Raw genomic sequence first — 16,101 nt, 5'->3', positions numbered from 1 at the left:
TCAGAGGCTATTCTCTCTCTCTCTCTCTCATATTCTTTCACTCTCTTCACATATTATTCTCTCCCTCTCTCCATACGCTATTCTCTCTCAAATGTTATTCTCTCTTTCTCTTTCATGCTTCTCTCTCTCGCTCTCTCTTTCTCATACCAAACTGGTTAGTCTTGTTAAAACTAATATATTTAGTGATTATAGATGCTTATGAAAGTGCTGGAATATGTAAAAAGGAAGAAAAAAACAAAGAAAAAGAGAGAAATGGGAAAGATTGTCGGATTGTTTAATGTAACTGAAAAGTGAAGTGTGTGCGTGGTGTCCAAATACATAACAAAAGTGATCAGCAAATGGTAAGTGTGTGATTCTGATTTTAACAAATATTTTTCTCACTATTCCAATATAACTTAGTTGCTTTTTATACAAACAGTGAAGTACCTGTGTGGGGTCAGGGGTTGGCAGTGGGGTCACAGAGCAATGGAATCTGTGTGTGTGGTCAGTTTAGTTTAGTTTAATCAAGGTGGAGGGCAAGCGGGATGCCAAATGTTGACAAATATCTGCTAAATAAATTGACAATAAGCTAAAGGTTAATCTCTTGTTTGATATTTATGTTTGTTCTGTTGATGATATGGGAGTTTTGATGTTTAGACAAGTATTTGTACACACATGTATTGTATGTCTGTATGTATGTATGTCTGTATGTATGCATGTGTGTATTTCTGTGTATATTTTGTGCCTGTATCTCTATGCATGTATGATGTATGTACTTATGTGTGTATGTTATGTATGTATTTGTGTGTGTATGTGTTATGTATGTATTTGTGTGTGTGTATATACTTATGTATGTTTGTACTTATGTGTGTATGTGTTATGTATTTGAGTGTATGTATGTATATATGTGTATTTCTGTGTATATTTTGTGCCTGTATCTCTATGTAGGTATGATGTATGCACTTATGTGTGTATGTATTTATGTGTGTGTGTACTTACTTATGTGTGTATGTGTTATGTATGTATATGTAATTCTATGTATATTTTCTGTATGTATGTATCTATGTATGCAAGTGTGTATTTCTATGTATACATGCATGTATGTATTCCTTATTTCTGTATGAGTATGTATCTTGTGCATATGAATGTGTATATCACTGTCTGTGTTGTATGTGTGTATTTCCATGTATGTATACACATGTACATTTCTGTTAATGTTGTGTGCATGTATCTTGTAACATATGCATGCATGTATTTCTGTATATGTTGTATACATGTATTTTTGTGTATGTATGCAAGTGTGTATTTCTGTACATATGTCGTGTGTGTATCTCTACGTAAGTACACATGTGTGTATTTCTACATATGTGTCTGTCTTCCAAATTGTTCCCTTACCTTACCCACTGGGTCACACAATCAATCACCTAATCACTCACAATCTATCTTAGCTGATCTTAAGGTTATCTCGAACACAGGGATCCCCAATCAGTGGGCTTCAGTCCAGTACTCACCCGTGGGGCATTTGGTACTAAATCTCACAGAATGAATAAATGGCTGGGGTTTTTTCTGTAATATTTTACATAGTTCAACCAACACAAGTTAATGTGTGAACAACAAAATGAGAATTTTGAAATAAGATGCTATAAAACTAGTTTTTAATCATTGAATGGCTATGGGGGCTCACCAGAAGAAAATGGTGATCAAAGGGGTCTATAGGTAAAAAATGGTTGAAAACCTCTTGATATAAGTAGAAAGAATTATTAACCAAGGAATGTAACATCATTCCAACACAACTGTTATCACTATCACCACCACTACCACCATCATATCATTATCATGACCACCACCACCACCACCTTAACAGTTCAATGTCATCACCATCACCATCACTATTATTGTCACTCTGACATTTCAATGTCAAACCCATTCTTCCATATCTCTGCCATAGCTTTGCGCTACAGGTATAAAACTATTAGAATTGCCATAACATTCCACGTCCTGTTCAATGGTAAATCGACAAACACTAATTGTTTTAAATATAAATTTGCTTATAAAATATACAAGTTTTATGCTCTGGGAATTAGGCTAATTTTACGTTTATGCTTGAATGTGTGTATGTGTACGTAAATGTATAATAGAAACCTTACTTATAAAGGACTTCATCTGATACTAGAGGCCTTGTGCAAGGAGATGGATAGATGCCAAAATTTAAGGTTTGGGTGGTGGGGTAGATTTATTATTTGATTGACTCTTCATAAAGGGAGGGGCAAAAAGAAAACCAAATTTCAACATCTGGACAAGATAGGGTACTTCATCTAGTGTGTATATTTATGTATGTGTATATATATATATATATATATATATATATATATATGTATGTATCTGCATGTGTGTGTGTGTGTATGTACTGGCACTCTGTTGGTTACTATGACAAAGATTCTAGTTGATCCATTCAATGGAACAGCCTGCTCATGAAATTAATGTGCAAGTGGCTGAGAATTCCACAGACATGCATACCCTTAAAGGAGTTCTCCATAAGATTCAGCACGACATGAAACGGGATAAGGCTAAGACTTTGAAATACAGATACAACTCATTTTTGCCAGCTGAGTGGACTGAAGCAACGTGAAATAAAGTGTCTTGCTCAAAAACACAATGTGTTTGTAGGGTTCAAACTTATGACCTTCATAAGTTGAATACCCTACCCACAAACCCATTTGCCTTCTCACACACACAGATATGTATTTACACATACATGTATTTGCGCACACATTCACATGTTTGTGTGATTCTCAGTCATTGGTGAGGAAAACCAAGACCAGTGCTTCATGAACAAAGTCGCTTGACATATTTGTTCAGCATTGTGTTGAAGACACTCCCTCGACACCTTCCAGTCAGAAAAGCTTTGAACTAACAACAGGCCATTGGAAACTTGTAACTAACGATGCCATTGTTAACTAATTGTGATATGAAAAAAAAAAAACATATGGAAAAGTGTCATTTATCAGTTTTTGTTTATTCATTGTTTGGTCATGCTGTGAAATGTTATGGTATTTCTGTTATTTTCAGGGCTGAAATGTAGTGGAGGGAAGAGGTGTAGCAGAATGGTGGAAGGCATTGAAGCGTCAGGGGATGGTGTATATATGTGGGGTGGTGCGGACTGGTGTTATATTCCTTCATATATAATAAGCCTTTCTACTATAGGCACAAGGCCTGAAATTTCAAGGGAAGGGACTAGTTGATTACATTTTTCCCCAGTGCTTCACTGGATGAATGCCCTTTTTATTGCTGTTATTTATGCAGCTTGATAACTGTCCTCTCTAAAGCATTCACAAGAGACTGGTTGGATTCTAACATTATAATCATAATTTGAAGTTGAAAAGAACATCAGATCCACAACTGGGACTTGAGCTATGTGTCTATTACTTGCCAGGTGACAATCACATTGCCACTTACACGACAGAATGCCTGTCATCCAATCTTCTAAAATTAGCTACTTTTGATCCCTTTATCATAATTTGTATTAGTCCTGGCTAATTAAGTTATTCTACCAATGTACAACAAGAATGGATTGCTTTATACTTATGTTTACTAAAACAGGCTGAGTGATAACTTGTCTAAGGGCATTTCCCTATAGCTGCCATTTAATTGAGGAACTCAACAGAAGACATGCAATCAGTTATCCAGCATCTTAATTCCACATATACTCATTTACACGTTTTAGTCATTTGACTGCAGCCATGCTGGAGCACTGCCTTAAAGATTTTTAGTCGGAGAAATCTACCCCAGGACTTATTCTTTGCAAGCCTGGTACTTATTCTATCAATCTCTTTTGCCAAACCACTAAGTTACAGGGATATTCACACACCAACATCAGTTGTCAAGCAATGGTGGGAGGGCAGATACACACACATGAATATATATACATATATATTCGCCATGCTTGACTGCTAAATCCACAAGTTTTTTTCATTCTCTCTCTCTTTATTTTCGCATTCCTTTCTGTCGAAGAGTGTAGGCTCAAAACAAAAGACTTTCATTTTCCTGAGCATCAAGCTAATACACCTACTTGTTGTTCATACACCTGTCTTCATCTTTTGTTTTTCTATAAATGTCAACTATACATATATATATACATATATATATATATATATATATATATATATATATATATATATATACACACACACAATGGGTTTCTTTCAGTCTACCATATCCATTCACAAGGCTTTGGTTGGCCCATATATGAGTAATTTTTCATAGCTAATTTAATCTTTAAATAAGTCTGCATTTCTTTATTACAGATAGAAAATGGGTGATACAAACAAAGATGAAAATGCAGAAGAAACTATGGAAGATCTCATCACATTGATGTAAGTTATGATTTTCTTTTTAATTTTAGTTTTGTTTTTGTTCTGAATCTGTTTGACTTTTAATTAAATTATATCATGTAATCATTTCAATTTGTCGTATGTTAACAGGATTCTTAATCACCAAACCATCCTCAATACTTTACAGACAAGATACAACAATAAGCTGATATATGTGAGTATGTTCGGTTTTGTTTTGTTTTTGTTTTTTTGTGTGAGGCATTTAAACACTTGTATTTCTCTGTCTTTCTTTAAATACATATGTCATTCATTCAACATCTACTTTTACCTGGTAGCACATTATACATGGGAGGTAACTGAGAGTGAGGAAAGATTTTTATGGTTGGATGCTCTTCCTGTCACCAACTCTCATCTGCATTTCAAGTAAGGGTTTCTTTATTTTGGAGGAATTCTATGATGCAGAGCTAGCAAACAATTTCTTGATAGGAAATGTCAATAAATGTCACCTGTTGCAGCCCAGCCACCGTTTATAGCCATAGCTCTTTTATAAGCATTCATTCATGCAATCTCACAGGGGCAATGACAAATGGCTGAGACCTTTGGCAACATGCTGTGCTTGAGAAGAAGAGTCTTCAAGCCAACTGAAATTGTAGTTGTGGCAGATATTGGTGTCACAGAACTGAAACCCATGCCAGTGGCATGTAAAAGCACCCATTACACTCTTGGAGTGGTTGGCATTAAGAAGAGCATCCAGTCATAGAAACCATGCCAAATCAGACTGGAGTCTGATGCAGCCCCCCCCCCCCCCCCATCTTACCAGCCCTGGTCAAACTGTCGAACAACGGACGTTAAATGATGATGATGGTAAATATATATATATATATCCTCATGGAAAGTGGACGTTAAATGATGATATATATATATATCCTCATGGAAAGAGGATGTTAAATGATGATGACATATATATATATATATCCTCATGGAAAGTGGACATTAAACAATGATATATATATATATATATATATATATACACACACATACACATAATGGGTTTCTTTCAGTTTACTTCCGCCAAATTCATTCAAAAGGCTTTGGTCAGCCCAGGGCTAGAATGGAAGACATTTGACCAAGGTGCCAAGTGCAGTAGGACTGAACCTCTAACCATATGGTTGGGAAGCAAGCTTCATATCACACAGCCATACATAGGTATGGCTATGTGATTACACACACACACACACACACACACACATGCATGCTCATGCTCACACATAACAAACTCCTTTTCAAATTAAATTGTTGTAATCAAATTTCAAATAAGCATTACTAGGGTGGTTTTGCTAATAGCAAAATAAAAAACTTAAATTAAACACAAAAATCAGATATATCTCACATAAAAAACAAATCAGTCATGATTGCATGAGATGTGTCTAGATTCCCCATTCTATCATTTTTAAGGATGAGGATTTTATCACACATAAAATTATTTCCTACTCATAAAATTATTTCCTTTGTGATTTAATGGAGAAAATGCTGCCTGCACACATTTAGAACAGTTTAATGTGAAAATAAGATTGTGAAAGCCTTGAATAATCAGACTAATGGATTTAGGAAAATCATTGATCAAAACTAGGCATAAAAGATTAAGGAGAAATACAAAATGATTCCTTAATTAAAAAAAAATCAAAATTGAATATAGTCAGGTTTTTATTATATGTTTGAAAGAGTGCTCTCTCTCTCTCTCTCTCTCTCTCTCTCTCTCTCTCTCTTTCTCTCTGTAAAGTATGTTTGGATGTCTGCTTGTGTGTGTGTGTGTGTAAAGGTAAGATCCAACGATCAAGGTGTAGGAAGATTGTAAGCTTCAAGCAGTTCATAAAAGGTATAAAAACAACTTTCAGGAGCAATAGTGGTTTATCGACATAGAAGGTTGTAAATATTTCCCATATCAAAGTTCAATAAGGTGAAAAAATTGCTTTATAGCTTACAGTTAACAGCAGGGGATCCTGTGTATGTGAACAGAAATATGCTTTCTATATTCTTTCCATATATTTTCAATCGAAGGGTTTAGCTTTATGGCATATCATCAGACCCCAAAACCTGTTGGCCTAAGACCTTAAGCCAACAGGTTTTGAGGTCTAACAATATGCCATAAGTCTTTTATGGACAGCAAACCCAGGGTAATCCCATAAATGGGCCACCCCCATTAAAATATACACTGCTCTACAACAGAGTGTGCTTCTTCTCCGGATTTGTGTTTTCTACAAACAGCTGTAAGCCAAATTTACTCTAATGAAGATAAATATGTAATGATTAGAGAGAGAGAGTGTGTGTAAGAGTTTACATCTCTTGTGTGTGTGTATTTGTATTTATATATTAAACATACAAATGGTTTGTGTTTCTATCATCAATTTATTTCTTCTTTGCAGACTTACATTGGTTCTATCTTGGTTGCCATTAACCCTTATAAAATTTTCAACATTTATGGTAAAGATGTTGTTAAGAAGTATGAGGGTTGCCCCATCGGACAACAGCCACCGTAAGACAATTTTACCATTATTACTAAGCATTATAATGGGAAGGGCCAGATTCTGAGACTTCATTACAATAGTCATCTCTACAGAATCAATAAAATAAAGTACCAGCCAAATACCGGGGTCAATCTGATTGAGTAACTCCCCCCACTAAAATTTCAAACCTTGTGCCTTTGTTAGGAACGATTATTATTAATGGTTCCAGGTTCAGTCCCACTGCATGGCACTTTAAACAAGTGTCTTTTGATATAGCCTTGGGCCAACCAAACCCTTGTGAGTGGATTTAGTTGACAGAAACTGAAAGAAGCCCATCATATATATACATACATATATATATATATATATATATATATATATATTGTTGTGGAAGGATTCTGACCACCCCTCATGTGACTAAAAGGTGGACTGACAAATTGTTATAAAACGAAGAACTGTGAGCGATTGGCATTTCGGGTTGGTAAGCATTTTACTGTGAGCCATGATTGAGTGTGTTAAGTCTTGTGTAATAGTAATAGTAGTGTTTAAATACTTTCTTTCCCCCCTGCTTCATTAAATTATATATCTAAAATACAAGGATTCAAAATATACGTGTGTGTGTGTGTGTGTGTGTTTGTCCCCCACCACTGCTTGACGTCTAATGTTAGAATAACACCAATAGAATAAGCACCAGGCTTAAAAAGAAAATATGTACTGGGGTTGATTAGTTCAACCAAAATTCCACAAGGTGGTGCCCCAGTATGACCACAGTCTAATGACTGAAACAAGTAAAAGATAAAAGATATTTCTTACAATTTTAGAATAGCTGGTCAAGATTAGATATTTTCGTCTAGAATTTAACTATTTGAATTCTCAATCTCTTTAGCATTCAGACTAGCCAGTCAAATGTAATGATTATTTATTCACAGTGTTTTGAATTAGATCCTTCCCAAGTTCTAAAGACTCATACAGCTGGTTTCCTGGTTTCTGTGGCACATTTATCACCCCAAACGAGATAGTTGTTGGGCCATTGCAGGATTATCAGTCGATTGGACTGGAGCAATGTGAAATGAAGTGTTTTGCTCAAGAACACAAGGCATCGCCTGAGCCTGGAATTGAAACCACAATCTTACAAACATGAGTCCAACACCCAAATCACAAAGCCACATGCCTCCACCTGTTTTGAATTAATCATGCATTATCTTGTAATTATGAAATTTCAATGATATGATTGTTTATTTTTAGAATGATATTGTAGGCTAGGTGTGAGAGGCCAAATCTGGCCAGTTTGTATATAAAACAGGTAGAATATTTGGGACCAGATGTGGCCAGTTTCAAATGCTAAAGGGTTGTTCTATTAAGGGTTGAAAATACAAAGAATGTACCCCAAAATGATTGCTTGCAACATATTACATTTTATATCTCTTTGCTCACCATTTCAGTCACTTATTTGCCATTGGCAGTGTGTGCTACGAAAAAATGTTGCGAGATTGGGAAAACCAAGTTGTTCTCATCAGGTAAGAATAAAAATTTTTCATGTTCAATTTTTTCCTATGACAATATATGTTAATGACATTTATATTGCTTATCAGAACATCTTCAAGCATAATTACTGCATGGTTGTTGTTTCACCTTGAATCAAACCTGCACTCCAGCTTTGACCGTCTTGTCTTTATTCATCATCATCAACTCCTGGACATTACTGTCTGGAGCCCTCGGTTTCTTAGGGCTGGTTCGCAACATTCTCTACTGAATGGGCTACCGGTCCTTTACAGGGTTACCTCTTTTACGGCTGTGTGAGCTGGCACAACAGGAAATATAGCATTTTGCTCAAGAAAACAGGGTCGATTAAATAAGTACCAATTACGCACTGGGGTTGATGTAATTGACTTAATCTGTTTGTCTGTCTTTGTTTATCCCCTCTGTGTTTAGCCCCCTGTGGGCAATAAAGAAAATATATAAATGTATATATATATTTCGGTAAAATGTGTTTACTATGGTAGTTTGACTTTTAGAGTCCCTCCTAGCATGAGGCATTTATGTATAGTAATGCCCTTAATATAAATAAATGTATTTATAGGGAATAATTAATAAATTTTTCCCTTGTGAGGTTTCTTCTCGCTAACTACTCAATAAATTCTTATAAAGATTTTATCGTATATTTAAATTGTATATATATATATATATATATATATAAACAATGGGCTTCTGTCAGTTTACCTCTACAAAATCTACTCGCAAGGCTTTGATCAGCCCGAGGCTATAGTAGAAGACACTTGCCCAAGGTGATATGCAGTGGGACTGAACCCAGAGCTATGTGGTTGTGAAGCAAGCTTCTTACACCAGTGCCTATGAGAAGAAAGAATAATTATGAACAGGTAACTAATTCACACAGACCTGATCAACAGCATTTGTGCGGGGACCATCTTGTCATTTCATCAGTTACGTTGCACTCAGGAACTCGTTATCATCATAATATCCACTTTACCATGCTTGCATGGTCTGGACAGTGTTTAGTGAAGCAGATTTTCTATTACTGTATGCCCTTCTTGGCATCAACTCTCATCTATTTCCAATGTTTCCAAGCAAGGTAATATTTCTTCCATTGCCAGACATACTTTTGCAGAATAACAGAAATAAATGACACTGCTTGTATGACAAAATTGCTGCCAGCACCATGTAAAAAGCTCCCTGTACACTTCATAAACTGGTTGGCATTAGGAAGGGCATCCAGCTGTAGAAAGTATGCCAATGCAGTCACTGGAGCTTGACACAATCATCTGGCTCAATGCTCCACAACCTTTTTTCACTTGCGGTACACTTATATTTTTTTCAAAATTCATCAACACACCTGAACTAAAAATATAACTAAAAGTATAAGGGAAAAAGTTATATTCGGGTTACATTATGGCACACCTAGCATCATCTCATGGCACACCAGTGTGCCATGGCATATCGGTTGCAGAGCATTAGTCTAGCTCAGCACTTCCTGTCAAACTGCCCGTTCCTTTTCCAGCATGGAATACATATGTCAAATAGTGATGAGGCAGTACCAGCAATTTGTTGGGTCTACTTGGCTATAACAAAAAGACAAAAACTGTCATTGAATGTTTGACCAAAAAGAAACTAGTGTTTGGTCTTCTATATAATTACAGTTAAAATCAGAAAATAATTTTACTGAATGAAAGAAAATACATGCTTAGTTGTATGTTATGTAACAATGAAACAGCTATTTTATTTCCTTCAACTATATTATTGTGTTAAATTCAATGGCTGACAATGTACTATTTGTAATGGATTTTCACTTTTTTTATGTTTTATTGTATTTTATTAAATAATTTATCATTTTCTTTTTTGTTGTTGCTGATCACACTGAATTACTTTGAAAAATTTAGGTGACATATTTTTTGAACAGCTCATCTACTTATCTCGGCAACAACAGCAACAGCATGTTACAATTAAAGCCAGCCTGATATAAAGGATTAGAAGTGTCAGGGGCTAAATTCATGACAACTGGTGAACACACAGATTATCTTCGTTTAAATGCAACCATGCTGTAACAAATAAAGCACGAACACACACACACACACACGTACAATCACACACATTAGTCAAGTGCTTCTTCCAACTATTGCTCAATTATTATTATTATTATTATTATTATTATTATTATTATTATCAAAGCAGTGGACTTGGCAGAATCGTTAGCACGCCGGGCAAAATGCTTAGCAGTATTTCGTCTGCTGCTACATTCTGAGTTCAAATTCCACCAGGGTCGATTAAATAAGTATCAGTTATGCACTGGGGTTGATGTAATTGACTCAACCCCTCCCCGCAAATTTCAGTGCCTACAATTGAAAGGATTATTATTATTATTATGGTGGCGAGGTGGCAGAATTATTACTGTGCAGGAAAAAAAATGCTTACCGGCATTTCTTCTGATTTTATGTTCTGTATTCAAATACTGTCAAGTTTCACTTTGCCTTTCATTCTAAACTTGTACCTAAATCAGAAACTTTTATTATTATGCTGGAGATATGCCGTGACTGAGAAGACCTGGCAAATAAAGTGAGATCACAGCTGTAGCCTGCATCAGTGTTGCATAACCAGCCCACTCAAAAAGTACCTTTAGATCGTAGGGCAATTTGTCATGCTTGAGGAGACCTATTGAGTCAAGTACATCAAAATCAAATCAAACCACAATCAAATGGAAATTGTAGTTGTGGCTGATGCCAACACCACCTGTCTGGCTCCCCATGCTGGTGGCACGTAAAAAGCACCATCCAAACATGGTTGATGCCCGCCCGTCTCACCCCGACTGGCTCCTGTGCTGGTGGCACGTAAAAAGCACCATCCAAACATGGCTGATGCTAGCGCCGCCTTGACTGGCTCCCATACCGGTGGCACGTAAAAGCATCATCCAAATGTGGTCGATGCCAGCCCCCTCTGGCCCCTGTGCCAGTGGCACATAAAAAGCACCCACTACACTCTCGGAGTGGTTGGCATTAGGAAGGGCCTGCAGCTGTAGAAACACTGCCTGATCAAATTGGAAACTGATGCAGCCTCCTGGCATCCCAGACCCCCATTAGAACCATTCATCCCATGCCAGCATGGAAAACGGATGTTAAACGATGATGATGATGATTATTATTATTGTTATTATTATTGTGTTCTGAGTTTAGTTTTCTACCAGGACTGACCTTGCCTTTCATCCTTTTGAGATCAATAAAATAAATACCAGAACACTGGGGTCGATGTAATAGACTAGCCCGCTCCCCCAAAATTCAGGCCTTAGTAAAAAGGATTAATAAAGTTTGGGACAGTCTTGCAGTATTTTTTCTAGCTCTTTATGTTCTGAGTTCAAATCCTGCCATGATCAACTTTTCAGCATTTCAGTCTAGTACTAGAGTTGATGACATCAACTAAACTTATACCCTCCCCTCAAAATTGCTAGCTTTGTTTCTAAATTAGAAACTATTATTATTGTTGTTGTGTTATCAGTCTTCCAGTTGACATAGTTCAGTCATTTGTACTAGGTAGGGCTTAATCTTACACACTATTTACATTTACCTTATTTAATTGAATTCCCTACCAGTGAGTCAGCACTCTGACAAGTGTTGTGGGGGCTTGCATGACAGGAAAATGTTATTTATTTGCTAGAATGTTAACCCTCATACGATTCTAACTTTGAAAATGTATGTTTGCCAGCATAGATAATATATAAAATGTTGTTATGTATATATATCATCATCATCATCATTGTCGTTGTTTAATGTCTGCTTTCCAAGCTGGAATGGGTTGGACGGTTTGACTGAGGACTGTTGAGCCAGAAGGCTGCACCAGGCTCAATCTGATCTGACAATGTTTCTACAGCTGGATGCCCTTCCTAATGCCAACCACTCCGAGAGTGTAGTGGGTGCTTTTACGTGCCACCGGCACAAGGGCTAGTCAGGCAGCTCTGGCAATGACCACGCTCAAAAGGTATTTTTTATGTACTACCTGCACAGGAGCCAGTCTGGTGGCACTGGCAATGACCACACTCGAATGTTATTTTTTATGTGTCACCGGCACATGTTGGTAAGGTGACACTGGCAATGATCACACTTGAATTGTACTTTTTACATGCCACCAGTACAGGAGCCGATACAGCTTGGCACCAAAGATATCACAACTCATTTCTACAGCTGAGTAAACTGGAGCAATGTCTTGCTCAAGAACACAACATACAGCCCAGTCCAGGAATCAAACTCATTACCCCTTGATTTTGAGCTCAATGCTCTAACCATTGATTCATGTGCCATGTACCAGATATGGCCATTTTAAATATTAAAGAGTTAATATACGTTATCAAACAAAATAGAGAACCCAGTATTTTTGTCTCATATTTATTCTTATATCTGATATCACTTTATATTAAAAATCTTAGCAATTAATTCATTTGTAATATTTTCCATATACCTTCATCCTATTAACACTAATAAAGTGTTTATATCTTTTATCTTTTACTTGTTTCAATCATTAGACTATGGCCATGCAGAGGTTCTGCCTTGAATAATTTTTAATCGAATGTACCAACCCGAATACTTTTTTTAATGCCAAACTGCTAAGTTACAAGGATGTAATCAAACCAACACTGGTTGTCGAGCTTTGGGAGGGGACAAACACAGACACAAAGACACACTCACTAATAGATGTGTGTGTGTGTGTAACAAAGATGTACAGGTGTCAATTCATTACGTCCACTTCAAGTGACTCCATTTAATTGATTAATGAAAACATTTACATTAATTTGAAAGAAATCGTTGTCGTCGGATGAACGCATAGATTTCAAATTTAAAGGATAACTATTTTTTAACAAATTTACATCAATAATGGAAACCAAAATATTTACATTGTTTCCTTTTGTTATAACTGTGACAGAATGAGAATGCATACCTTGTTAAGCCCACTATAATTCAGAGAGTAGCAGAGGGGATAGTGGGGGGGGGGTCAAGATAACAGGAGTGGTGATGTAGTTACTTCTATTTAGAAGTCTTTATGTAGTATGTAGTCTTCAACCATTTAGAATTAAATCCATTGAGAGTTGCTTAGTAAATGGTGATATATCAATTAATGTCAATCTACTTGACTCCCAGTGTACTGGAATCATATATCTAGCTTTATCTACATAAAAGGGGACGTTGTTAGGTTGGTAGTAAGAAAATGTCTGATGGAGAAGGAGTGGTAACTGGAAGAAAGAAGGATAGGAGTGGCCAATACTTATTTAGATTATCAAATAAAGGCGAAAACTAGGTTGAGGAAAAAGTTCATGTGTTGTGTTAAAATAATGATTTTTTTATGCAAGAATTTATTCAAAAACAACAACTACTATTCTTCAAAATAAAAACCATCATTTTCCATGACCTTCTGCCAACGATCTGCAAGTTTTTGGATTTGGTCAAAGTACCAATCCATCAGCTTTGAATCAAAAAATCAGGATATTCACTGTATAGAGTGTGTCTCTTGTTTGTGGATTGCTTTATTTGTGTTGTACTATTGAATTGATAGTGTCTTGCATCTGTGTCTCAGTCTACATTTGCTCTGCATAGACATATTATACCTTTTCGGAATCAGGATGTTTCTGAGATTGAAAATCTGCCCTTCATTCAGTTCTTGAACATCTAGTTTTGGGATTTTATTTAAAGGTATTTGGGTTACTATTTCTAACAAGTAAAACTTGGCTTATTCGCGCCATCTTGGTTGGTGTTTGTCAGATGATGTCAGAGATCAAGGGGGAGATAAATGACATTCGCTTTGTTAATTTTACATTGAGATAAGAACTTTGGGACAAATTGGCCAACAGTTGGAATTGAACTTGGGACTGGAACAATAGAATGATTGCTTTACCAAATTAATTCTTATCCATCCTTAACCTCTGGTCAAAGATCACCAGGGCATATAGTCATTATAGACATGTTATAGTCATGCTATTTAGCTCTGCTTAGTTTGGGGCTGCAGACCCAATTAGTCCTCTTCAGGAGCTGGTAGTTAATATATTGTACCCTCTAAATTACTTTCTCTTCCATAGAAAATTTAACTTTTTTTTTGATTTTGGAGTCTTTGACAAAAATATTTATATTCTCTCTGTTATAAATTACATTTTGATTTTATCTTCTCTCCTCCAGTGGTGAAAGTGGTTCTGGGAAGACCGAGAGCTGCAAACTCATCATGCAGTATGTTGCACTTGTCAATCGCAATAATGACAACCTAATCACTGAACAGATTTTGGAAGGAAACCCACTCCTTGAATCCTTTGGCAATGCCAAGACCATACGTAATGATAACTCCAGCCGATTTGGGAAATATATAGAACTTTTCTTTCAAAGGTTAGTCTGCTTGTATTTTATTATTTTTGCTTTATATTGCTGTTGTTAGTCAATCCAAGCCTATAGTTGAAGACATTTGCCCAAGGAGCAGTGCAGTGGAACTGAACCCAGAAGCATGTAATTGAGAAACAAACGTCTTGCCACACAGCCATGTCTATCAACTGATTCTACCTATTTTCCTACCTTACAGGTTTTACATATTTTTATTCATTAATCTGAAAGTTAAGTATGGTGACCATAGCCTTTTGAGCCCTCTTAGACCTGTGATGTCAGATTTATATCTGTGTGGGGTTTGTGTCGTTAACAATTAGTTTGAACTGGTGTTGTTAGTTTAATGGTGGAAGGCAAATTATAGTATGTGTTGTTGAGGGTTTGATAGAGCAGCTGGGATAGTGAGAGAGAGAGACAGGTCTATTCTATGGTCTCCTTAATTTGGGTAGTATTGTGAAGTGCTTAACCGGTAAGCATTCAGATCCCTCTATCAAACACATTGCTTACTTAATTACATTGTTTTGAATTAGTCATGCAATATTTCACTACCAAGATTTCGATGATGTGATGGTTTAGTTTTAGAATGACATTAGGGAAAGGTGCCAGATCTGTCCATTTGAGCAGAAAACTGGTTGACTATTTTGGCCAGATATGGCCAGTTTCAATTCTACAAAGTTAAGCACATTCAAAGGTGCATAGACCTTTGTAGTAGTAGTAGTAGTAGTAGTAGTAGTAGTAGTAGTAGTAGTTTTAACCACTCATCTTAAATTGTTTGTAAATAAAGATTTAAGAATTAGATCACTTTTGCTTTAATGGGATTAAAATGAATGAGATCAGGAGTAAGGTTAGGTAGAGAGAGGAGGGCAAAGAGATGCATGCTGGGTATGATTGGTGGTGGGAGGATAGTCATGTTGTCAATGCAGTAGCAGTCAGGGCTTGGGAAACAGGGGGAGTTGGTGTGAGATGTAGTAGGAGGAGGAAAGCTAAGTTTGCCAAAATGACCATGTAGTTTATTGTTTTACTCTGTATCTCTTGATGTCTTTGATAAAAAAAAAGTGTTTTTCAGCTTTCATTACATGTTGTTTACTAGGAATTTTTTTAATCATTAATTAAGACTGTCTTTTCCCCACTAAATAATTATTTTTAATTAACTTTTTAATATCCATAGCATTAAATATACAGGATAAATATACAGGCGCTGTGTGGTAAGTAGCTTGCTTACCAACCACATGGTTCCGGTTTCAGTCCCACTGCGTGGCACCTTGGGCAAGTGTCTTCTACTATAGCCTCGGGCCAACCAAAGCCTTGTGAGTGTATTTGGTAGACGGAAACTGAAAGAAGCCCGTCGTATATATGTATGTAAGTGTATATGTTTGTATGTCTGTGTTTGGCCCCCCCAACATCGCTTGACAACTGATGCTGGTGTGTTTA

At 36.4% G+C, this 16,101-nt stretch overlaps 1 protein-coding gene across 5 annotated transcripts in view; it reads left to right on the top strand.

Moving 5' to 3' along the window:
• The window catches only part of LOC106881175 (unconventional myosin-XV), a 329,895-nt gene that overhangs the window by 81,718 nt on the left and 232,076 nt on the right, over positions 1 to 16,101 (top strand). For 4 of the 5 annotated variants that reach the window (XM_089364116.1, XM_052973941.2, XM_052973940.2 and 1 more), the window contains exons 2-6: positions 4,284 to 4,352; positions 4,461 to 4,524; positions 6,734 to 6,843; positions 8,257 to 8,331; positions 14,479 to 14,679. In XM_089364116.1, coding sequence (XP_089220242.1) covers positions 4,291 to 4,352; positions 4,461 to 4,524; positions 6,734 to 6,843; positions 8,257 to 8,331; positions 14,479 to 14,679 — 512 coding nt within the window. In that variant the 5' untranslated portion in view covers positions 4,284 to 4,290. Of the gene's footprint in view, positions 1 to 192; positions 342 to 4,283; positions 4,353 to 4,460; positions 4,525 to 6,733; positions 6,844 to 8,256; positions 8,332 to 14,478; positions 14,680 to 16,101 lie in introns of all 5 variants that reach the window. The other variant, XM_052973939.2, reaches the window with a different exon arrangement.

This window comes from Octopus bimaculoides, chromosome 16, assembly GCF_046866305.1.
Source record: "Octopus bimaculoides isolate indiv1 chromosome 16, ASM4686630v1, whole genome shotgun sequence".
Classification (NCBI taxonomy): domain Eukaryota; kingdom Metazoa; phylum Mollusca; class Cephalopoda; order Octopoda; family Octopodidae; genus Octopus; species Octopus bimaculoides.
Note: the sequence above shows the minus strand (reverse complement) of the source record. Positions and strands in the feature narration are given on the sequence as shown.